The sequence below is a fragment of the Melanerpes formicivorus genome, unplaced genomic scaffold, assembly GCF_026170545.1.
Source record: "Melanerpes formicivorus ecotype bairdi unplaced genomic scaffold, bMelFor1.0.p_v2 SCAF_67, whole genome shotgun sequence".
Classification (NCBI taxonomy): Eukaryota; Metazoa; Chordata; class Aves; order Piciformes; family Picidae; genus Melanerpes; species Melanerpes formicivorus.
In genome coordinates this window covers 3,198,882-3,223,004 of record NW_027142419.1, presented here as the reverse complement: position 1 = coordinate 3,223,004, position 24,123 = coordinate 3,198,882, and the positions used below count along the sequence as shown (strand labels likewise).

At 62.4% G+C, this 24,123-nt stretch overlaps 1 protein-coding gene across 1 annotated transcript in view; it reads left to right on the top strand.

Annotated features, from left to right (window-relative positions):
- Positions 1-23,261, top strand: part of EPHA8 (EPH receptor A8) — a 67,910-nt gene extending 44,649 nt beyond the window's left edge. The window contains exons 4-17 of the mRNA XM_068162821.1: positions 1,716-1,871; positions 3,755-4,090; positions 6,345-6,469; positions 7,798-7,960; positions 8,418-8,514; positions 9,100-9,167; positions 10,757-10,882; positions 11,626-11,811; positions 12,380-12,441; positions 14,158-14,367; positions 17,076-17,225; positions 19,104-19,294; positions 20,582-20,737; positions 23,095-23,261. Coding sequence (XP_068018922.1) covers positions 1,716-1,871; positions 3,755-4,090; positions 6,345-6,469; positions 7,798-7,960; positions 8,418-8,514; positions 9,100-9,167; positions 10,757-10,882; positions 11,626-11,811; positions 12,380-12,441; positions 14,158-14,367; positions 17,076-17,225; positions 19,104-19,294; positions 20,582-20,737; positions 23,095-23,209 — 2,141 coding nt within the window. The 3' untranslated portion in view covers positions 23,210-23,261. The remainder of the gene's footprint in view (positions 1-1,715; positions 1,872-3,754; positions 4,091-6,344; positions 6,470-7,797; positions 7,961-8,417; positions 8,515-9,099; positions 9,168-10,756; positions 10,883-11,625; positions 11,812-12,379; positions 12,442-14,157; positions 14,368-17,075; positions 17,226-19,103; positions 19,295-20,581; positions 20,738-23,094) is intronic.
- The last annotated feature ends 862 nt before the right edge of the window (positions 23,262-24,123 follow it).

Here is a 24,123-nt window from a genome sequence, read left to right as displayed (position 1 = left end):
TTCAGTGCAAAACTGCCACAGCAGCTGGGGACAGGGTCTGAGAAGGCAGCAGCAAGCCCCAGGGCTGTGTGTGGCTGAAGCATTGCCTTCAGCTGCCATCACCGGCGGCAGCTCAGGTATAAAGAGGCCGTTGGATTGCTGTGCAGGGTGTGAGCTGCTGGCAGCAATCAGTCCAGCGAGATCCGTGGCAAGGAAATGAGTGTCATTAAAAGGAAAACAAATCAGCACCTAGAGGCAGAACAAACAGCCAGCACGGAGGGATCCTGCCCGCTGGGGCTGCTGGAAGCAAACACAAACCCTTCTGCATGCTTGGAAGCAGCCAATTGAGGCGGTAGGCAGGGTGGCCACCGAGGGTAAAGACAGGAAAATGAAGGTATTGCTGCCTCAGCAGGGAAAAGCAGAAATGAGTCCAAGCCAGGATTAGTGCCGGAATCACTGGGGCTGCTCCTAGGAGGGCTTGAAGAAGACAGGGGCCGGGGCAGCGCCTGGTTTGCCTTACTTGGAATGGAAATCTGCAGGAGAGGAGAGATCCTTCCGCCCCCAGACGGATACCTGACGTGCCGCATGTCGCTCCCCGGCTAATCGATTTCCCTCACGACAGACAAGTTGTTTGTTTCTGTGACAAATGGTTCCCCCGGGGGCTGCCGGCGGAGGTGGGGGCAGGGCAGAGCCGAGCGGTGCCAGCCGGGCGGTGCCAGCCGGGCGGGGGTGAGCTGCGCTCCGCTGCAGAGCTCCCGGCGCCCCGAGCAGGCAGGGCAGGGGAAGCAGAAGCTGCCCCGGGGTGGCTCTGGCCTCGCCGCCCCACACAGAGAGCAGGCAGCCCGCAGGCACTGCAGGGGCTGTTTGCCCTGGGTTTGTGCAGGGAAGCTCTCTGCTGTGGGGGGCAGAGCTTTTAGTCCTTGGCACCAGCCACACGGATGCTGTGGGCACCTGGGCACACCCTGCACGAGTGGAGGGGCAGCCACTGCGAAGTGAGACTGTGCAGCACATTTGTCCCATGAGTGGTGGCTCCTAGAAGGGTGACCAAGGTGATCTCCAGTGCTGCTTTTTGCAGTGCTCCCTGCCCTGAGGCCAGGCAGGGGTCCAGGGGCTGCAGTGAGGACAGCTCCAGGCAGCCCCAGGGGTGCAAAGAAGAGAACCACAGAGCTGCTGCGGCTGGGAGAGGCCTTGGAGCTCCTCAAGTCCAACTGCTCACCCACAGCTCACAACCACTGCTGCTGAGCCACTGCCACTGCACCACAGCCCTCAGCACCACAGCCCTCAGCACCACAGCCAGGAGGCTCTGAAACACCTCCAGGGCTGGGGACTGCACCACCTCCCTGGGCAGCCTGGCACAGTGCCTGGGAGCCCTTGCTGGGAAGAAATTGTTCCTAAAATCCGACCTGAACCTCCTCTGGCACAACTTGAGGCCTTAAGAGCACCTTGAGCTTTACACAGACAGCCACAGCAGCCAAGTGTGCTTGTGAAAGAGCGGGCAGTGGGCACCGGGATGGCAGCAGATACAGCCTGGAGGGGAGGCAAAGGCAGTTTTCACCTGGCTCTCTTGCCTGTGGGCAGCTGCAGGGACACCTCCCCAGGAGCCGGGGCGAGGGGATGGTTCCCCAGGCACTGGGGTGGGGGTGAGAGCAGCTTCCTGCTGGTGGGATCTGCTGCGTCGGGGGCCGCTCCTCACCCCGGCGCAGCCCTCTGAGCTCTGTGCCTTGCCTCCTCCGCAGCCTGCCAGCTGGGCTTCTACAAGTCAGCCCCCGGGGACCAGCTGTGTGCCAAGTGCCCCCTGCACAGCCACTCGGAGGGCCGCGCCGCCCGCGTCTGCCGCTGCGACAGCAGCTTCTACCGGGCGCTGCAGGACCCGCCCTCGGCCGCCTGCACCCGTGAGTACCGGGCTGCTCCCTGCCGCTGCCGGTGCCCCCGCCGGGCCCTGCCTGCACCCCTGCGCGGAGCATGCTGCCCACAGCCCTGCTGCAGCCTTTCCACCCCGCAGCTCCCTGCCCCCCCTCCCCCGCCTGCACTCCCTCCCTGTCCTCTGTCTCATCCTCATCCGGCTGCTCACAGCATCCCCTGGCTGGCAAAGCTCTTCAGATCCTCGAGTCCAGGAGGTCCCCGTGCACAGCTGCCAGGCCATGGCCCCCAGCTCCTTATCCAGATGTCTTTCAAACACCTCCCTGGGCAGCCTGTGCCAGTGCCCCATGACCCTTCCAAGGGAATACATTTTCCCTGATGTCCAACCTGAACCTCCCCTGGCGCAGCTTGAGGCTCTCTCCTCTCATCACTTGGTACCTGGGGGGAGAGGCTGCCCCCACCTCATTCCAACCTCCTCTGAGGAAGTTATGAGGTCTCTCCTCAGCTGCTCCTCCCCAGTCCTGTTCTCCAGACCCTTCCCCAGCTTTGCTGCCCTTCTCTGGACCTGCTCCAACCCCTCGATGTCCTTCTTGGAGTGAGGGCCCAAAACTGAACCCACAATTTGAGGTATGGCCTCACCAGGGGCACAGAGGGAGAAGATCCCTCCCCAGGCCCTGCTGGCCACACTGTTCCCAACACAAGCCAGGATGCTCTTGGGGAGCTCTCCTGCCCACACCCCAGCTGGCTGCTTTCCTTTGCAGACATGCCCAGGGTGGTCAGACCCCTGGGAGGCCATGGGGCACCATCAGTGTTGCTGTGCTCTCCTTTGCTGTGGGTGGATGGTGGCACCCTGGGCCCAGGGGTATTGAAATGGCACAAGAACGTCCCAGGAGGAGTTCTCCTCTCTGTAGCTGGTCCAGAAGGGCACAAAGCTATTAGTCTGATAGCTGAGGGTAGGGCAAAATACAGGTCAGCAACAGCTGAATTGTGTTAACCCCCCCAGGAATGTGATTTACCCTCCCCCATGTGAGCAGGTCCTGTTCTCTACTCTCCAGCCACCAGCCACCTTGGCTCTTCCCCTAGAAGCTCCATGCCACCCTCCTCTTCCCCCCAGAGCAAACATCATCTTTTGCCTGCCTGGCTTGGGCACCCTGCTCCAGAGCATCTTCCCTCCATGGCTTGGCACCCTGAGACCTGGCTGTGGCTTTGCTGTCCTCTCTTTGAGCCACGTCCCCCTGGGCAGCAACCTATTCCCTGTAGCACTGCTTGGAAGTGCAGGTGCATGGTGCCCAGAGGCAGCTTCCTGATGATCTCAGACTCTGCTGGTGCCATACTCTGCCCATCCCCTGGTCCCATCCTGTGCCAGTCCCAGACTCTGCTGGTCCCATACTCTGCCCATCCCCTGGTCCCATCCTGTGCCAGTCCCAGACTCTGCTGGTCCCATACTCTGCCCATCCCCTGGTCCCATCCTGTGCCAGTCCCAGACTCTGCTGGTCCCATACTCTGCCCATCCCCTGGTCCCATCCTGTGCCAGTCCCAGACTCTGCTGGTCCCATACTCTGCTCATTTCCTGGTCCCATCCTGTGCCAGTCCCGTCCTGTGCTGGTCTCAGACTCTGCTGGTCCCATCCTGTGCCAGTCCCAGACTCTGCTGGTTCCATCCTGTGCCAGTCCCATACTCTGCTGATCCCATCCTGTGCCGGTCCCATCCTGTTCCAGTCCCATCCTATGCCAGTCCCAGACTCTGCTGATCCCATCCTGTGCCAGTCCCATCCTGTGCCAGTCCCAGACTCTGCTGGTCCCATCCTGTGCCAGTCCCATCCTCTGCCAGTCCCGTACCCTGCCAGCCGCCCGCCGTGCCAGCCCCGGGCGCCGCAGCAGCCCCTGGCCTGCCTGAGGCAGTGTTTGTCCCGCAGGCCCCCCCTCGGCTCCGGTGAACCTGATCTCCAGCGTGAACGGCACCTCGGTGACGCTGGAGTGGGGCCCCCCGCTGGACAAGGGCGGCCGCGCGGACGTGGTGTACAACGTGGTGTGCCGGCGCTGCGCGGGCACCGCGGGGCACTGCGAGGCCTGCGGCAGCGGCATCCGCTTCGTGCCGCAGCAGATGAGCCTGGTGCGGGGCGCCCTGACCGTCACCAACCTCCTGGCACACACCAACTACTCCTTCTGGGTGGAGGCCGTCAACGGCGTCTCCGACCTCAGCCTGGAGGCCAGGAGGGCTGCGGTGGCCAACATCACCACAAACCAGGCAGGTAGGAGGAGCAGACTCCCCCCCAGGCTTCGCTGTGTGGGTGGCGCTGATGTTGCTCCCGCGGCGCTCGGGTCAGTAGCTGCGGGAGCCGGAACCTGCCCCAGCGGCCGGGGGCTGGGCTGGTGATGGATGTGGAACCCCCGGGAGCTGTGACTCCTGTGCTCTGCTGCGGGCTGAGGAAGCCAGGGTGAGCCGGAGGCAAGCTGCTGCTCTCGCCCTGCTGTGGCTCATGGCATCCTTTGTCACCTTCCCTTCCCTGCGCTTCAGCCTGCAGCTGCTGGCGGAGGCTCCTTGCCTGCAGGAGGCAGGGGGCACGCAGAACACTTGTCTGTTGACAGCAACACTAAGTGGAGCATGAATCTTTCAGGCTGTTCCTCCAGCCTGCTGTCCCCTCCCCAAGGGCCAAGCAGCAGTTCATGCTCTGCTCTTAGCTCACACCAGCGCCAGGCCCTGGCAGGTGACAGCAACACTTCTGGGAAGTCTCTCCCCTGCATGTCTCATCTCTGCTGTGAGAGCTCTTTGGACAGCAGTGCTCTAGCCCACGGGGGCCAGGACCGTGCCCTGGGGTCACCTGGGCATCTGCCCAGAGGAGAGAGCCCAGCCAAGCCCCTGTGCATGGAGCTGGCTGCAGGCAGGAAGGACAGGGCAGGGATTGACCCTTCTTGTCAACCCTGCCTGTTGGAAATGAGCCTGCAGGAACTTCCTGTGGTGCTGAGCCCCTTCTGCTCTCATGGCAGTGGTGCCAGCAGGAGAAAGCTGGGGAGCCTCTCTGGGTTAGCTCATGGCTGGCAGGAGAACAAGGACCTTTTGTTGCTTATCCCTGCCTGCAGCCCTCCAGCTCTCTGTTGAGCCCATGTGGAAATCCCAGAGTGGTAGAATGGCTTCAGCTGGAAGGGACCTTCAGGATCATCCAGTTCCAAGCCCCTGCCGTGGGATACCTCCCACTGGACCGGGTTGCTCAAGGCCTCATCCAGTCTGGTCCTAAACCCTTTCCAGGGATGTGGCATCCACAGCTTCTCTGGGCAACCTGTTCCAGGGTCTCACCACCCTCACTCTAAAGAGCTTCCTCCCAATTTCCAGTCTAAACCTCCCCTGCCCGAGTTCCAAACCATTGCCCCTTGTCCCCTTGACCCCACAGGTCCTTCTCACAAGTCCGCCTCTGGAATGCTCACTCCTGCATGATCCCTCCCAGTGCTGAGGAGCAGCAGCAGCCCAGTGCCCCGGGGGGAATGTCCTTGGGAAGTGCTGAACATTCCCAGTTCAGCCTCTCTGCTGGGGGGGTTGATGCAGGGGGTTGAGCAGGTGCTGTGACACCAGCAGGGATTTGGTAGCCGTGAAGTTTTGCTGCTGTGCCTGTGTGGTGCTCCAGCTGCTGCACACCACAGAGCAGCCCAGCCCTCCAGAGGGGCTGAGGGACCCCTGCCATGCTGCTCAGGGTGGCTTTGCCCATGCTGGGTGCTGGTCATTTGTGTCCCCCCAGCCCTGGGTGGTTGAGCAGAGCAGGACTGGGAGCAGCAGAGATGCCCTGGGGCTGTTTGTTGCATGTGTCCAGGGGGTCTAGCTGATTCCCACCCTGTCCTAGTTCTGGGGGGTCCTGCATCCCAGCAGTGATTTGTGCCTCCTGGAGGAGCCAGCTCAAAGATGAGATGAGCTGTATCTGCTGCCTTTCAGTCCCTGGGTGCCTCACTGTTGGCTTCGCTGGCTGTGGCAGCTCCAGTTTGGACACAGCAGGCACAAGGACCAGTTCACAGGCTCCTAACCCAGGCCCAGGCTGGGTATCTCCTGGCAAGGCACCCCGTGGGCACCTTCAGGCTGATGCTCAGTCCCTGGTCACCACTCTGGGCATTTACCTCTTTCCCTCTTCCCCTGCCCCTCTCTCCAGGCCTCAGATGGGGCAGAAGGGGTCAGGCTCCTGCTGGAGCTCTCCATGACCTCCAGCCCCTTCTCCTTTCTGGCTCCAGCTGACAGCACAGCACCAGTATCCCCTCCTGCCTGTGCTGGGAAATTGCCCTCCCTTTTCATCTCCTCAGAGCCTGCTCACGCCATGGGAAAGAGCTTGAGGCCACTGGAGCGAGGCAGAGGCTGCTCGCAGGGCCCTGCCCAGCACTCATCCCCACATGGCTTTGATTGAAACTGAGGCTTGCTTCAGCCCAGGGCTGCAGTTCCACCCTGCCCCGCTGCCGAGTCCTGCTGCCCCCTCCCCACGCGGGACCCCCACCGGCAGGCGCCTGACCTGCTGCCATCTGTGTCCCCAGCCCCGTCCCAGGTGGTGGTGCTGCGCCAGGAGAGCACAGGCCAGAACAGCGTCACCCTGCTGTGGCAGGAGCCCGAGCAGCCCAACGGCATCATCCTGGAGTACGAGATCAAGTACTACGAGAAGGTAGGGCTGAGCCTGCCCCGGCCTGGCTTCCACCACAGAGCCACACAGAAGCACTGAGGCTGGAAAAGACCTCTGAGGTCATCAGGAGGGTTGGGCAACCTTCTAGCTGGCACTGCCACACTCACCAAGCCACCCAAAGAGTGGCTGTCCATGGCTCCATGTCCCAGTGGAGGCCAGGGACAAGCGGAGTCCCTCAGGGATCAGTCCTGGGACCTGTCTTGTTCAACATCTTTGTCAGTGACATGGACAGTGGCATTGAGTGCACCCTCAGCAAGTTTGCTGATGACACCAAGCTGTGTGGTGCAGCAGACAGCTGGAGGGAAGGGATCCATCCAGAGGGAGCTGGACAGGCTGGAGAGGTGGGCACAAGCCAACCTCATGAGGTTCAACAAGAGCAAGGGCAGGGTCCTGCAGCTGGGTCGAGGCAATCCCAGGCACAAATGCAGGCTGGGCAGGGACTGGCTGGAAAGTAGCCCTGAGGAGAGAGACTTGGGGGTGCTGGTGGACAAAAAGCTCACCAGGAGCTCTCAGTGTGCACTTGCAGCCCAGAAAGCCAACCAGAGCCTGGGCTGCAGCAGGAGAAGTGTGGCCAGCAGGTCGAGGGAGGTGATCCTCTCCCTCTGCTCAGCCCTGGTGAGACCCCACCTGGAGTCCTGCCTCCAGTTCTGGAGCCCCTATTACAAGAGGGATGTGGAGGTGCTGGAAGGTGTCCAGAGAAGGGCCAAGAGGATGAGCAGAGGGCTGGAGCTGCTCTGCTGTGAGCACAGACTGAAGGAGTTGGGGCTGTTCAGTCTGGAGAAGAGAAGGCTCTGAGGTGACCTCATTGTGGCCTTCCAGGATCTGAAGGGGGCTACAGGAAGGCTGGGGAAGGACTTCTCAGGATCTCAGGTAGTGATAGGACTAGGGGGAATGGAATGAAGCTGGAGGTGGGGAGATTCAGGCTAGATGTGAGGAGGAAGTTCTTCCCCATGAGAGTGGTGAAACCCTGGAATGGGTTGTCCAGGGAGGTGGTTGGGGCCCCAGCCCTGGGGGTGTTTAAGAGCAGGCTGGCTGAGGCTCTGTCCAGCCTGATCTAGTGTGGGGTGTCCCTGCCCGTGGCAGGAGGGTTGGAACTGGCTGATCCTTGTGGTCCCTTCCAACCCTGAATGAAACTATGAAACTATAAACTATGAAACTATCTGCACTTGGGCTTTAGCATCTGCCAGGGGTGGTGACTCCAGCGCTCCCCTGGGCAGTGGCTGCTGTCAGCCAGCCTGGCTGTTTTGGAAGGCTTCATGACTGCTGTGCTGGTGTAGTGAGGGGGGGGTTGGGTGGTATTTTTCCCCCAGGACAAGGAAATGCAGAGCTACTCGACCCTGAAATCCAAGGGCACCACTGCCACCATCTCGGGGCTGAAGCCTGCCACCCGCTACGTGTTCCAGGTGCGGGCTCGCACCTCCGCCGGCTGCGGCAGGTTCAGCCAGACCGTGGAGGTGGAGACAGGGAAGCCAGGTGAGCCCCTGCGGCTGGGGGTGTGGGCACTGGGGGGCAGGGGGCTGGGGGGGTGCTGATCCCCTTCCCCATGGTCATCGTTCCTCTGCCACACAGGGAGGAGGTGCAGCTCCTGGGGTCCAGCCTGCAGGGCTTGCTTGGTGCTGCCCTCCCGAGATGTGCCTGCACAGGAGAAAGGGGAGGGAGGGAGGACCTGGCAGTTAGCACCTGGTGGGGTTCTGAGGCCCCAGAGCCCTCTCTGCACTGGCTGGCAATGCCAGCATGGCTTCCCCAGATCTGTGCTGGCTTTCCCCATGTGGAAATGGAATCTGTGACTAGGAGAGCCCCAGAGCTGGGGCTCGGTGGGGGATGGTGCTTGATCTCTGCAGGCCATGACTCTGTTGGGGTAGGTGAGTTCCTGAGCTCAGCTCAGCACTTCCCACTCCAGCTCCCCTCCTTCCCACCCTGGTTCTTGCAGCCTCTCTCCGCTATGACACGATGACAATCGTCTGGATCTGCCTGACCCTCATCACTGGCCTGGTGGCGTTGCTGGTGGTCCTCATCTGCAAGAAGAGGTAAAGTGTGCCCTGGAGGTCATCCTGGCTGGGCACCCAGCAGGTCAGGAGGGATGGGAGAGCTCAGACACAGCTTTTCTCCTCTCAATGTGCCTGGAGCATCCATAGGCTCATAACCAGCCAAGAGGCTCTGTTTGGAGGTCTCCACCGCCCCTGAGGCAGATGCAGACTCCAGACCTTTCCCTCCTGCCAGCAGGAGCAGTAACAATCCCAGTTCCAGCACCACCTCCAGTATGAGGGTGACTAGGTGGGCTGGGTGGTAGGCCAGGAGTGGAGAGAGCTCTTCTCCATCAGGAAGGTCCAAAGAGGACTGAGTTTGCTACCCCTCAGTGTGCCTGAGCCAGGCATGGAGCAGCCCAGGGGAGACACAGGGGATGCAGCTTTGAGCACAGCCAAGCCTTGGAGAGCACCTGGAAAAAAGCCCTGCTCCAGGCCACAGTGTCAGAGCAGCATGGAGGCAGCTGCTGGAGGGCCAAGTGTCAGCTCCAGCTCCTCCTGGGCTGCCTGCAGAGCTGCCTTCCACCCTGCTGCTTGTGGGGGTGAGGGACAGGAGCAACTCTTCTGACCCGTGTGTCCCTGTGGCAGGCACTGTGGCTACAGCAAGGCCTTCCAGGACTCTGATGAGGAGAAGATGCATTATCAGAACGGGCAAGGTAGGAGCCTCCTCCTGCTGCTGGCCCTGGGGTGGGCAGGACCTCAGCCCCGTGGGTGGGCAGGCCCTCAGCCCCGTGGGTGGGCAGGACCACAGCCCCATGGGTGGGTAGGACCTCAGCCCCGTGGGTGGGCAGGACCACAGCCCCATGGGTGGGTAGGACCTCAGCCCCGTGGGTGGGCAGGACCTCAGCCCCGTGGGTGGGCAGGACCTCAGCCCCATGGGTGGGCAGGACCTCAGCCCCGTGGGTGGGCAGGACCTCAGCCCCATGGGTGGGCAGGACCTCAGCCCCACGGATGGGCAGGACCACAGCCCCGTGGGTGGGCAGGCCCTCAGCCCCACGGATGGGCAGGACCACAGCCCCATAGGTGGGCAGGACCACAGCCCCGTGGGTGGGCAGGACCTCAGCCCCAGGGGTGGGCAGGACCACAGCCCCGTGGGTGGGCAGGACCTCAGCCCCACGGATGGGCAGGACCACAGCCCCACGGATGGGCAGGACCTCAGCCCCGTGGGTGGGCAGGACCACAGCCCCATAGGTGGGCAGGACCTCAGCCCCGTGGGTGGGCAGGACCACAGCCCCATGGGTGGGTAGGACCTCAGCCCCGTGGGTGGGCAGGACCTCAGCCCCGTGGGTGGGCAGGACCTCAGCCCCATGGGTGGGCAGGACCTCAGCCCCGTGGGTGGGCAGGACCACAGCCCCACGGATGGGCAGGACCACAGCCCCGTGGGTGGGCAGGCCCTCAGCCCCATGGGTGGGCAGGCCCTCAGCCCCGTGGATGGGCAGGACCTCAGCCCCGTGGGTGGGCAGGACCTCAGCCCCGTGGGTGGGCAGGACCTCAGCCCCACGAGTGGGCAGGACCTCAGCCCCACGGATGGGCAGGACCACAGCCCCATGGATGGGCAGGACCACAGCCCCGTGGGTGGGCAGGACCTCAGCCCCGTGGGTGGGCAGGACCTCAGCCCCACGGATGGGCAGGACCTCAGCCCCGTGGGTGGGCAGGACCTCAGCCCCACGGGTGGGCAGGACCACAGCCCCACGGGTGGGCAGGACCTCAGCCCCGTGGGTGGGCAGGACCACAGCCCCATGGGTGGGCAGGCCCTCAGCCCCGTGGGAGGGCAAGGCCCCCAGGGTGAAGGGGTTTGACCACTGCCTGCATCTGGGAATGTGTGTAGCAGAGCTGATCCCAGGGGCACCCTGGTAATGGGGTTAAAGGGTTGCACAGCATGAGGTGAGTCTGTGACAGCCTCATCCTAGACAGCAGCAGGTCAGAAGAGTGGAAGATTCATCGCAGGTGAGAGGTGGGGGTGGAGGGGTGATGATCACATGTTGAAGCCCTGAGCAGCCAGGCCCTGGGCTGCTCTGAGCACCCAGCTGTGCCAGAGCATGCCTTAGACTTCCTTGGGCTGCAGCCTCTGTGGCTCCTCAGCAGGAGAGCCCAGAGAGCCCTGCCCCTGCCCGGCCCCTGCCCGGCCCCTGCCCGGCCCCTGCCCTGCCCCTGCCCGGCCCCTGCCCGGCCCCTGCCGGCTGTGCCCAGGGCTCAGCAGGGCTGCCTGCAGCTCATCTCCTCTCTGCCCTTTGAAACCCGGCAGTGAAGTTCCCCGAGTCCAAGGTCTATGTGGACCCCCACACCTACGAGGACCCCTGCCAGGCTGTGCTGGAGTTCACCCGGGAGATCGAGGCCTCCCGCATCAAGATCGAGAAGGTCATCGGCTCCGGTGAGTGCCAGGGCCAGGCTGCCTCCCGTGCCAGCCCTGCCCAGAGCCCCCAGGGCTGGGCTCCTGCTGTCCCCCGGGCCCCCAGCAGGCTGTGCAGCACCGGGGCAGTGCTCAGCCAGGGCTTCCTCTGCTCCTCACCCTTCTGAGACCAAGCTCCTGGGGTTCTCTGCCGCCTGAGAAACGCTTTGGAGGCAGCCTGGTTGCTGTTCAGCTGGCGAGGATGGCTCAGGCTGCCAGGGCAGATGGCTCAGCCTGTCCTGCGTGGGTGCTCCAACGCTGCCACCCTGCCTCCAGCCCAGGAGCGAGCGTCTGGGGTGACAAAATGCAAATGAAGCTGCAAGCAGAACGGAGAGCTTGCAGAACAAAGGGAACTTTGCACAGGAGCAGGGCTACAGGGAAGCACAGGGCAAGGACAGAGCTGGAGCTTCACCAGCAGCACCCCAAGGGCTCACTCCAGAGCAGCATCCAGGAGCCTGGCTGGGATCCATCCCTGCTGCTCTAGGAGACTCCCAGACTGGTTCATTGAAAGCTACAGGGCAAGGCCCACAGTAATCACTGCCCAGCAAAAGGCATCGGCGGGAGGTGGCTGCTGCCCAGATCCCAGGGGTGGCACTGGAAGCTGGGTGATGATGGACAAAGAGCCCAGCAGCCCCGAGGGGCTGGAGCAGGCTGGGTGACCCCTGGGGCTGGTGGGGCAGTGCAGGAAGCTGAGGGGGTCCCCACGGCCTCCCCTTGCCTTGCAGGGGAGTCTGGAGAGGTCTGCTACGGCCGCCTGAAGCTGCCAGGGAAGAGGGAGCTGCCCGTGGCCATCAAGGCTCTGAAGTCAGGCTACACTGAGAAGCAGAGGAGAGACTTCCTGAGTGAGGCCAGCATCATGGCACAGTTTGACCACCCCAACGTCATCCACCTGGAGGGGGTGGTGACCAGGAGTACGTGGCCGGTGGGGATGGGACCCTGTGGTGGGGCAGAGCTGGGAGGGGTCTCCCTCTGGGTGCCCTGGGAGGTAGGGGTCAGGGATTGTTCTGGGTGCACTCCACCCTTCAGCTGCCCCAGCTGCTTCCTTGCCAGCTGCTCAGCTCCCCAGGGCCCCTCAAGGGCCCCCCTTTGCCTTTCCTGCCGTTGCATGTGGCAGTTGCCGTGCTGCAGGTGGGGCTTGCTGGCTTAGGAGATGTGCTGCCCATTAGAGTTGATTTCGAGGCTGCCTGTGTGGAATCCTAATCTGGAGTCTCCCTTCCAAGAGGCACTTTCTGATGCAAAGTGTTATGCTAATGAATGCAAATTTCCCCGGGCCAAGGAGCTGACCCAGTCACATCCACAGCCCCTGGAGGGGGGCTCAGCCTGGGGGCTACTGCCACATCCCCACCCTCATGTCCTGCACAGCTCAGGGCTGCAGCTGCTCTGTGGGGCTGCTCCCCACCTCCCCCAGTAAAAGCCTGGCACTGGGCTTCCAGAGGAAGGTGACTTCCCTGCTAACCTGACCTCCCTTGTCTTCTGCAGGCAAATTGGTGATGATTGTTACTGAGTACATGGAGAATGGCTCCCTGGACACCTTCCTCAGGGTGAGCAGCTCCTCTGTGTTCTTATTCCCTGCACATTGCCCTGGGCTGAGGGACTGCAGGGCAGGCAGGTTCCTGCTCCTCAGCCTCACAGCCACTGTGAGCCCTGTGCCAAAGCTCCCTGCTCTGGGCACTCCCCTCTCCAGCAGGCCTGGGCTCCAGGGCATCGCTGCTGCATCCCCACAGCAGCACTGCCAGGGCAGACAGCAGCCTGGGCAGTGTGTCAGAGGCCCTGGGGGCACAGGGGCTGAGCTGCAGGGACAAGAGAGGGGCACTGGGGTTAGAGCAGATACTAAGCTTTAGGTGAGAAGTACCAAGGGGGTAGTTTGATGAGAGCATCCCAAAGCAAGAGAGACAGGGATCTGCTGGAGAGAGTCCAACAGATGCTGCAAGGAGAATGAAGGGACTTTAACATCTCTGGATGAAGGGGTAGAGTCAGTCATCAGCAAGTTTGCAGATGACACAAAGTTGGGGGCAGATGTTAGTCAGTGAGAGGGCAGAAAGGCTCTGCAGAGGGACCTCAACCGACTGGACAGATGGGCAGAGGCCAACAGGATGGCATTCAACAAGTCCAAGTGCCAGGGGCTGCACTTTGGCTACGGCAATCCCATGCAGAGCTACAGGCTGGGGTCAGAGTGGCTGAGAGCTCCCAAACGGAGAGGGACCTGGGGGTGCTGATCGACAGCCACCTGAATATGAGCCAGCAGTGTGCCCAGGTGGCCAGGAGGGCCAATAGCATCCTGGCCTGCATTAGGAGTAGTGTGGCCAGCAGGAGCAGGGAGGTCATAGTGCCCCTGTACTCTGCTTTGGTTAGGCCACACCTTGAGTCCTGTGTCCAGTTCTGGGCTCCTCAGTTTAAGAAGGACATCGAAACACTTGAGCATGTCCAGAGAAGGGCAACAAGGCTGGGGAGAGGCCTTGAACACAGCCCTGTGAGGAGAGGCTGAGGGAGCTGGGGTTGTTTAGCCTGGAGAAGAGGAGGCTCAGGGGAGACCTCATTGCCCTCTACAACTACCTGAAGGGTGGTTGTAGCCAGGAAGGGGTTGGCCTCTTCTCCCAGGCAACCAGCACCAGAACAAGGGGACACAGTCTCAAGCTGTGCCAGGGGAGGTTTAGACTCGAGGTGAGGAGGAAGTTCTTCACCGAGCGAGTCGTTCGTCATTGGGATGTGCTGCCCAGGGAGGTGGTGGAGTCATCGACCCTGGAGGCGTTCAAGAGGAGTCTGGACATGGCACCTGGTGCCATGGTCTAGGCATGGGGTCTGTGTTGATAGGTTGGACTCGATGATCCTCGAGGTCCTTTCCAACCTAAGCGATACTGTGAGACTGTGATACTGTGACATGAGAAAGGCTGAGAGCCCTGGGGCTGTTCAGTCTGGAGAGAAGGCTGAGAGGGATCTGATCAATGTCTATCAATAGCTGAGGGGTGGGTGTCAGGAGGAAGGGACCAGGCTCTGTTTGGTGGTGCCCTGTGATAGGACAAGGAACAGCAGGTACAAGCTGGAACCCAGGAGGTTCCACCTCAACAGGAGGAGAATGGTGTGAGGGTGGCAGAGCCTGGAGCAGGCTGCCCAGGGGGGTTGTGGAGTCTCCTTCTCTAGAGGCTTTCCAAACCCCACCTGGATGTGTTCTGGGTGCTCTGCTCTGGCAGGGGGCTGGGCTGGATGATCTGTGGCCGCTCTGTGGTGTGTGAGCTGGGCTGTGGGTGCTTCCCCTGCAGCGGCACGACGGGCAGTTCACGGTGATCCAGCTGGTGGGCATGCTGCGGGGCATCGGCGCCGGCATGCGCTACCTCTCGGACCTGGGCTACGTGCACCGGGACCTGGCCGCCAGGAACATCCTGGTGAACAGCAACCTGGTCTGCAAGGTCTCCGACTTCGGCCTCTCTCGCATCCTGGAGGACGACCCCGACGCCGCCTACACCACCACGGTGCGTGGGGCCAGCAGGGCAGCCCGGCAGCTCCGTGCTGCAGGCACAGGGGAGGGTTAGGCGCTGCCCAGGGCAGGGTAGGCAGGGCAGGGCAGGAGAGAGTCAGCTCACCGCTGGTGTTGGTACCAAAAGCCTGAGCCCAGGATGCTCCTGAAGCTCAGGGCAGTGTCCTCCATGTAGGTACCCCCCAGAGGTGTGCAGTGAGCAAAGGGAAGTTGTGTGGGAGAGCAGGGAGCTGATCAAACCTCCCCAGCCAGTCAGCACAGGGCGTTGCCATGCCCCTGTTGAGTCCTTCTCTGGACTCTGTAGCTCCATGAGACCAAGAGCAGCCCTGCAGAGAAGGACTTGGGGGTGCTGGGGGGGGAAAAGCTGGGCAGGAGCAGGCAGGGTGAGATGCAGCACAGAAGGCCAAGGGCAGCCTGGGCTGCATCCAGAGCAGTGTGGCCAGAGCTGGAGAGAGAGGATCCTGCCCCTCTGCTCTGCTCTCTCAGACCTCACCTGCAGGCCTGGGGCCAGCTCTGGGGCAGGGGAGCTTTGGGTTGGACATCAGGAGGAAGTTCTTCACAACGAGGGTGGCAAAACAATGGAGCAGGTTACCCAGAGAGGTGGTGGAGGCCACATCCCTGGAGACATTCAATGTCAAACCTGACATGGCCCTGGGCAGCCTGCTCTAGCTGGAGGTGTCCCTGCTGACTGCAGGAGCTTGGACAAGATGACCTTTGAGGGTCCCTTCCCCTCTGTGAGTCTGTGATTCACTCCTTCAGCTGCCCCAGAGCCACAGGTCAGGGGTGGGGGTTGATAACCTCTTCTGCCCTGTGGCCACACAGCAGATTTTCCTCCTGGCCCTGCCTCCTCCAGGGCTGTGGACAGGGTGGGAATTGGCACTGCAGCTGAGGTGATTCTGTTCCCACCTGGGGCACTTTGATCTGGGAAGACATTTAAAGGTTTTTCTCTCCAACCTGGGAGCTCTGAAGCTTGAGTGGCTCCTCCAGTGTGGGTCACAGAGGCAAAATGAACTCCACTGAGGGAGTGTGTGGTCCAGAGAGAAAGTGGTGTGCTCTGCAGGCACCCCTCTGACTAGGACACTGGGGTGGGTGGACAGTTCCTGATGGAGGCCACTCTGGAGCTGCAGCTAAGGAATCTGAGCATCATTTTCAGAAGGACCAAGGCTAGCCAAGCAGGAAGGAGCTTCAGGTTAGCTGGGGGTAGCTGAGAGCAATGCAGAGCATGGCTCAAAGCAGTTGCAGCTCTGAGGGGTGAGTGCACAGCAGCCCAGCCTAGAGCCCTTCATGCTTGGTTTCAGCCAAGTGAAGAAGTGAAGTGAGCCCTGGGTGATTTTCTGTTCAGCTGCTCCTGCTGGCATCTCAAGACATAACCTGGCATCCCAGGTCCTTTGGTTCTGGAGAAGGTTCCTGCTGCTCGGTTCAAGCACAGCATCCTCTGTGCCCTGGGGACTCAGAAGAAGGGTAAGAAGGGGCCCAAGGTCAGCTGGTGCAGTGCATCTTGCTGCCACAGCAGCCTTCTGCTTGGCCATGGCCTGCAGGCAGACACTCAGCCTGGCTTCCTCCCACCCTGCCGGCTCAGAGCTTCCCCCCAGTGCTTGTGAACAAGGTCCCAAGGACCACACTGTGCAGGGACCACAGGAAGCTGACCTGAGTGCCCTGAGAGCCCAGAGCTCTTGTGTTGACCTACCTGCTGACCCTTTCCAACCCTGCCCACTTGCTAGGGACATTGTCTCATGTCCCTGGTGTGGATGCAAGCAGAGAGGTCACTAGAGGAAGGAGCAGCCACTGAGAATGTCACCAGCAGGGGCTCAGAGGCATCCTGGCACAGTGGAAACCACCAGAGGTGGTTGCTCTGGGGGAAGTCTGGTCTGGAGAGAGCTGAACTACAGGGATGCAGTGAGAGGAGCAGGAGCAGGAGCTCCCTGGCCAGGGTGCAGAGTATGCTGAGGGTGAGGATGCTTTCTTGTTCAGAAGCTTGTGGTTGGATGGAATCCTGTGCTGCTTCTCTGTGGTCCTTCACCTGCTCAGGAGATTAGCTTCCCAAAGGGCCTCTCCTGTGGGACACATCATTCCTCCTCAGTCCCCTGAGCTTGCAGGCTTGGGTGAAGGTAAATCACCCCAGACAAGGACACCTGAAGGGTGTTCCCAGGCACACCACAGCCCAGCTGCTCTTGGGAAGGCCACATGAGGTTCCCTGCACCACAGCTTTGCTCTCCAGGCATCTGGCAATCACATTTCCAGCTGTGCTCAGCTGGTTTTTCATTCAGCAAGTCCTCATCAGTGCTTGCCTGCCAAGCAGTGAGGGACAGGGAGCACATCACCAGCCCCCTGTCAGCTCCTGGCACCCAGGGTCAGCTCCATGCCTCTCTGCTCTGGTAGCCCTCAGCTCCACTTCACCTCTTTGATTCCTCTCTCGTGAGCAGTGAGGGCCAGAGGCACGTGTGGAGACCTTGTAGAGCAGCAAAGCTTTCTCCTTGCTCTGCTGGAAATGCCTTGAGGTCACCTTTTGGGCACCTCTCTGGGTTTATCTGGTGCAGATTGCTTCCTCAGCCCTTCCCAGCAGATGCCATCCCGAGGCACCTCTCCCCTGAGCCGCTGCCCTGGCTGCGGGGCGGGGAGGTGCCTGAGCCCCGCAGGACCCTGAGCCCCGCAGGCCCCTGAGCCCCGCAGGCCCTGAGCCTCGGCTGCTGCTCTCTGTTTCAGGGGGGGAAGATCCCCATCCGCTGGACAGCTCCGGAGGCCATCGCGTACCGCAAGTTCTCCTCGGCCAGCGACGTCTGGAGCTACGGCATCGTCATGTGGGAGGTGCTGGCGTACGGCGAGCGCCCGTACTGGAACATGACCAACCGCGACGTGAGTGGGCACGGGCGGCGTGCCCGGGCCTGCCCCTGCCCTCACCCGAGCCAGCCGGGCGGGGGAAAGGGACCCAAAGCGCAGCCCTTGCCTCCCCTCACGTCCCCGCAGGGCCCTGCTCAGGGTGCTTGTCCCCTCCGTGGGGTCAGGAGGCTGTCACCCACCGCCGCAGGGAGCAGCTTTCCCTTTGCAGCCCCCAGGCTGCCGGCGGTGCCAGGCTCTGCTCTGATGCTGCTCTCTGCCCTCCTGCTGCCCGGAGAGCCTCGGCAGGTCTTGTGCCACCTTTCCCACTGCCTGGAAGGGGCTGGGGCTTCCCTAGCATCACTGCAGCCCCACTGCATTAGTCTGTGAGTCCGTCCCGCAGCCGATGCCGCGGGTCCATCCCTTCCTCTGCCCGTGTGAGGCTGCCGAGAGCCCCAGGCTTGCACCACCCAGCAGAGGGCTTTGGGTTGGCAGAGTTAGGTGGAGCTACCCTGACCTCAGTTTGCAGGAGGCAATAAAAGGAGTGTTGTGGCTCTGCAGAACTGCAGGACTCCTTTCTTTCCCTCGTGGGGACCTCCTCCCTGCTCTGGGAGCCCTGACAGTCCCCCCCTCCCCTGCTTTTAGGCAGTGGCTTTGGTGACAGCAGGGCAAGGGCAGTGGCTTACACTGCCTCCTGCTCGCAGCCCCTTTGAGCAGGGTCTCCTCCAGCCTTGCTGAGTGGTGCAAGTCCTGCTTGTGGCACACCTGACCATGAGAGCAGCTCTCCTGGTTTGTGCTGAGGAAGGCTTTGATGTTCCAGACCTGCTGGACTGCTCAAATCCCCTGTCCCTGACCCCCCACCCCGTGGTGCCCATCCTGCTCCAGCCCCCTGCAGGCCCTGCACACAGCAGCAGTCATGAGCCTGCTGCCCACCCCCTGCGTCCCACCTGCTGGCCCCAGCAGCTCAGTGCCCCGGGCTGGGGTGCTGGGTGGGGGTGCAGGGCACGAGGGGTGGGTGCTGAGTGTGAGGGGTGGGTGCAGGGCGCGGGGGGTGGGTGCAGGGCACGGGGGTGGGTGCAGGGCGCGGGGGGTGGGTGCAGGGCACGGGGGTGGGTGCAGGGCGCGGGGTGTGGGTGCAGGGCATGAGGGGTGGGTGCAGGGCACGGGGGTGGGTGCAGGGCGCGGGGGGTGGGTGCAGGGCATGAGGGGTGGGTGCAGGGCACGGGGGTGGGTGCAGGGCACGGGGGGTGGGTGCAGGACATGAGGGGTGGGTGCAGGGCACGGGGGTGGGTGCAGGGCACGGGGGGTGGGTGCAGGGCATGAGGGGTGGGTGCAGGGCACGGGGGTGGGTGCAGGGCGCGGGGGGTGGGTGCTGAGTGAGGGGTGGGTGCAGGGCACGGGGGTGGGTGCTGAACGCAGGGTGTGGGTGCAGGGCACGGGGGGTGGGTGCTGAACGCAGGGGGTGGGTGCAGGGCGCGGGGGGTGGGTGCTGAGTGAGGGGTGGGTGCAGGGCACAGGGTGTGGGTGCAGGGCACGGGGGGTGGGTGCAGGGCGCGGGGGATGGGTGCAGGGCACAGGGGGTGGGTGCAGGGCATGGGGGCGGTGCAGGGCGCGGGGGGGTGGGTGCTGGGTGTGAGGGGTGGGTGCAGGGCATGGGGGGTGGGTGCAGGGCGCGGGGGATGGGTGCAGGGCGCGGGGGGTGGGTGCTGAACGCAGGGTGTGGGTGCAGGGCGCGGGGGGTGGGTGCAGGGCATGGGGGTGGGTGCAGGGCACGGGGGGTGGGTGCTGAGTGTGAGGGGTGGGTGCAGGGCACGGGGGGTGGGTGCAGGGCACAGGGGGTGGGTGCAGGGCGCGGGGGGTGGGTGCAGGGCACGGGGGGTGGGTGCAGCTCCACCTGGGCGTGTGGCTTCCTCGCAGGTCATCACCTCGGTGGAGGAAGGCTACCGCCTGCCGGCGCCCATGGGCTGCCCCGCGGCGCTGCACCAGCTGATGCTGGACTGCTGGCAGAAGGAGCGCAGCGAGCGGCCGCGCTTCGCACAGATCGTTGGCATCCTGGACAAGCTGATCCGCAGCCCAGACAGCCTCAAGGGCACCGGCACCGTCACCCGGTGAGGCCCGCAGGGCTGGCGGCTGCTGCCGGGCACAGCCAACCAGGGGCATCGCTGCCCGGCTGCTCCCCCGGGACAGGGACCTGCCAGAGTCCAGGGGAGGCCACAAGGATGCTGAAGGGACTGGAGCCTGTGTGAGGAGGAGAGGCTGAGAGCCCTGGGGCTGCTTGGGCTGCTGGGGAGCAGCCTGAGAGGAGATCTGAGCAGTGGTTACAAATAGCTGAGGGGTGGGGGGCAAGAGGGGGCCAGGCTGGGCCAGGCTCTGCTCAGTGCTGCCCTGAGACAGGACAGAGGGCAAGGAGCACAGACTGGAACCCAGCAGGTTCCACCTCAGCATGAGGAGAAAGTTCTTTGGTGTGAGGCTGCTGGAGCCTGGAGCAGGCTGCCCAGGGAGGTTGTGGAGTCTGCTCTGGAGACTTTCCAGAGTCTCCTGGATGAGTTCCTGGGTGCCCTGCCCTGGGTGCCCTGCCCTGGCAGGGGCTTGGACTGGATGATTACAAGAGGGATGTGGAGGTGCTGGAACGTGTCCAGAGAAGGGCCACAAGGATGAGCAGAGGGCTGGAGCACCTCTCCTATGAGGACAGACTGAAGGAGTTGGGGCTGTACAGTCTGCAGAAGAGAAGGCTCCCAGGTGACCTCATTGTGGCCTTCCAGGATCTGAAGGGGGCTACAGGAAGGCTGGGGAGGGACTGCTCAGGATCTCAGGTAGTGATAGGACTAGGGGGAATGGAATGAAGCTGGAGGTGGGGAGATTCAGGCTGGAAGGGAGGAGGAAGTTCTTCACCATGAGAGTGGTGAGACCCTGGAATGGGTTGTGCAGGGAGGTGGTCGAGGCCCTGTCCCTGGGGGTGTTTAAGTGCAGGCTGGATGAGGCTCTGGCCAGGCTGATCTAGTGTGGGGTGTCCCTGCCCATGGCAGGGGGGTTGGAACTAGATGATCCTTGTGGTCCCTTCCAACCCTGAATGAAACTATGAAACTATGAAACTATGATCCTCAGGTCCCTTCCACCCCCTCCCATTCTGTGATTCATTCTCTGATTCTGTGACACAAACATGCAAAGGGCAATGGGCAGAGGTGGTGCTGAGCAGTGGGAACCATCCTGCACCTCACTGCCTTGCTCCCACCCTGGCATCCCGTGCCAGGGGCTGCAGCAGTGCCAGTGCAGTGAGGTGCCTGCCTTTACCAGCCTGTCCTGCCCTTACCTGCAGGGTCACAGCCTCCTCGAGGTGGATCTTACAGCCTGGCTACCTGGGACCAAGTGTTCTAACCCCTTCTGTCCTCCCCCAGGTTCACCCAAACCCCCTTTGACAGGAGCCTGCTTGACCTGGCCAGCTGCCTGAGCGTGGAGGACTGGCTGGACTCCATCCGGCTGGGGCACTACCGAGACAACTTTGCCACGGCAGGGTACTCCTCCCTGGGCATGGTGATGCACATGAACATTGAGTGAGTACCAGGCACAACCAGCTCCACCCCATCAGCCCCAGCAGTGACCACCCTGCCTTGGCTCAGCCTAGCTGGCTCCTGGTATCAGGGATGCTGATGACACCAACTGGGGGCAGTGGCTGACACCCCTCAGGCTGTGCTGCCAGCCAGGCTTAGACTGAGAGCTGGGCAGGGACAACCTCAATGACATCCAACAAGGGCAAAGGGAGAGTCTTGCACCTGGGAAAGAGCAACCACACAGATCAGGATGGTTTGGGGACTGAGCTGTGGGAGAGCAGTGAAGGGAAAAGGGACCTGGGGGTCCTGGTGGGTGGGAGGTTGACCATGAGCCAGCAATGAGCTCTGGTGGCCAAGAAGGCCAAGGGCAGCCTGGGCTGGATCAGAAGGGCTGTGCTGAGTAGGTCAGAGAGGTTCTCCTCCCCCTCTGCTCTGCCCTGCTGAGGCCACAGCTGGAATCTTGTGTCCAGGTCTGGGCCCTCAGCTCAAGAAGGACCTCAGGGAACTGCTGGAGAGAGTCCAGCACAGAGCCTCAGAGCTGCTGCAGGCTGTGGAAGATCTTCCTCATGAGGAGAGCCTGAGGGAGCTGAGGGCTCTGGAGCTTGCAGAGGAGGAGCCTGAGGGTGAGCTCCTTGCTGGGGATGAAGCTGTGCAGGGGCAGTGCCCAGAGGCTGGAGCCAGGCTCTGCTGGGGGCTGCCCAATGCCAGCCAAGGGGCAGTGGTGGAAGCTGAGGCAGAGGAAGTGCCATGGACACAGGAGGGAGAATTTATTGCCTGGGAGGGTGACAGAGCCTGGAGCAGGCTGCCCAGGGGGGCTGTGGAGTCTCCTCTGGAGATATTCAAACCCTCCTGGCTGAGTTCCTGTGTGAGCTGCTCTGAGTGACCCTGCTCTGGGTGACCCTGCTCTGGGTGACCCTGCTCTGGGTGACCCTGCTCTGGCAGGGCTTGGACTGGATGAGCTTCCAGCCCCTGGCATTCTGTGACTCTGTGATGTCCAAGGCTGTGCTGACTGTTGGGGGAAGGTGTGGAAGTTGTGTGGAGAGGGTGTGAGCACCAAGCCACCTCTGCTGCTCTGTGGTGGCTCCCCATTGCCATCACAGGTTCACAAGGAATTGGGGCTGTGAGGTGCTTCAGGAGGTCATGGCAGCAAACTGCCTGCTCAAAGCAGGGTCAGAGCTGAGGTTGCTGACTCCTTGCACCTTTGTTTCCCCTGCAGAAGGCATGGCAGTCTGGACCAGGGGGTGGCTGTGCCATGCTGTGCAGCTTCTCTGGTGTCAGTGGGAAGCAGAGCTGGAGTCACCTCAGAGCTCCTCCAGCCCCAGAGCACTGCAGTGGCTCCCTGCTCACTGTAGCCAGGCAGGGCAAGGTCAGAGCCAAGTGACCCAGTCTGGGTTAAGTGAGGAGAGCTGGGGAATGTGTCCCATCCCCTCCCCACCTCCTGCTGTAGGGAGCTTGCTCTGCCACCTGTCCAGGGGTGTCCAAGCTGGCTGATGCTCCATGTGGTACCAGAACAGCCAGCACAGCTCTGCCTGCCCCTGCCCCTGCCCAGCTCTGCATTGCCCAGCCCTTGCTCTTAGCACCAGTCAGGGCTGGCAGGAAGCTCTGCTGCCTCTGAGGGGGTTTGCTCCCTGTCAGAAGGCTTGGAGCTGCCAGGCAGTGGCTGCTGTGGGTGGGAAGGATGTGACAGGGAGCAAGGACGTGACAGGAGCGGCTCGGCCGGGGCGCAGCAAGCGGGGAGGGAGCCGGGGGAGGGAAGCTGCAGAGACGCAGACAGGAGCCTGTCAAGTGCATTGATCAGGGGCTGCTGGTGGGGTCTTTGCTGGGGGCCTGAGCTGATCCTGAGCCTTGATTCTCATGCACATCAGGGCAGTGTTTGAGTGGGGAAGGCTCCTCATCCATCCTCCCCTCTGACTGGGTTATCCGAGGGCATTGGCTGAAACCGAATCCAATCTCAGAGCATCGATCTTGTCACCTCCTGCCTGTCAGCAGTGATCCCCCTCCTGCTCCTGCTCCCCCCAGGGCTGTCACAGCAGCCATGACAGCAAGATGTGCCCAAGGCAATGGCAGCCTCTCTGCCCTTGGAAGTTTTTAAGGCCAGGCTGGATGTGCCTCAGGGCAGCCTGCTGTGGTGTGAGGTGTCCCTGCCCGTGGCAGGGGCTTGGAACTGGATGAGCCTTGAGCTCCCTTCCACCCCTGACAGCTCTGTGATGCCCACAGACAGCAGCCTTGTGCTGATGGGCAAGCAAGAGGAGCCAAGCACAGTCCTGGGCCAGTCCATGGAGTGTGCCCAGGGGGAAGAGAAGGCTCTGCCTGGGGCCAGACCCAGCCCAGGGGGTGCTGACAGAGCCTTTGCCCTCCAGGGACGTTCGGAGCCTGGGCATCACCATGATGGGCCACCAGAAGAAGATCCTGAGCAGCATCCAGGCAATGAGATCCCAGCTGCTGAGCACAAACGGCCCCAGGAGGCATCTCTGATCACCAGCACTGCAGACCCACTCTGGGCCTTCCTTGACACTTACCCTGGCAAAGGGGCAGCAGGGTGGTGAGCAGGAAAAGCAGCACCAGGCCAGGACCTGGAGCCCTGGCAGCTTCTCTTTGGTTTCAGCCTCAGTGGAAACATCTTTCCAGATGCCTTGATGGTCCTGCTGCCTCCTTCCCCCATCTGAAGGGGGGGAGCAGCCTTCCAAGGGGGCTAGGGGCTTGTCATGCCTCTCTCCAGCCCCTCCTGTGTCCCTGTGGGACTGGGGGTCACCACTCAGCTATGCAGGACAGGTGGTAACCCCCACACAGCAGGCTGCCCCAGCTGCAGGTGCAGGTGCAGGGCTGTCAGGCACAACAGCAATAGCAGGAGCAGTGGCACTGGGCTTGCCAGGGCACACAGCTCCTTTGGGGGGCACAGCTGGGGACTTTGGGGCATCTCTGAACTGAGGAGGGCTCCACAGGCTGCCACACAGCAGAGACCCAGGGGAGCCTGGCCCAGGGGAACCTCCCAGTCCCACTGCACTCCAGCCTGCACCTCCTGAGCTGCCCCAGCCTGCAGGGGACCTCATGATGCAACTCGAGAAGGCCAGGAGGGCAGAGGGCAGAGCGCAAGGTGGCAGTGCCAGGCTCTGTGTGCACTGAGGAGAGCTGGCCAGGGTCTGCTGTCTGGAGCCTCAAGGACCCCAGGGCTCTGCAGGAGGCTCTCCACTTTCTGAACCCACCAGCACTGCTCCTCTGCAGATCCAGCACAGGCAGCCCAGGGCAGTCCAGGCACATCTTCTGGAGCCTCAAACTCAGGTTTCTCCCTCAGCAGCACAACCACCATGTCCCTCCTGCCCCTCCTGGCCTCCCCCAAAGCTGGACCAGCACAGAGTGCAGTGGAGGGCTCTGCTCCCAGCTCCCAGGCT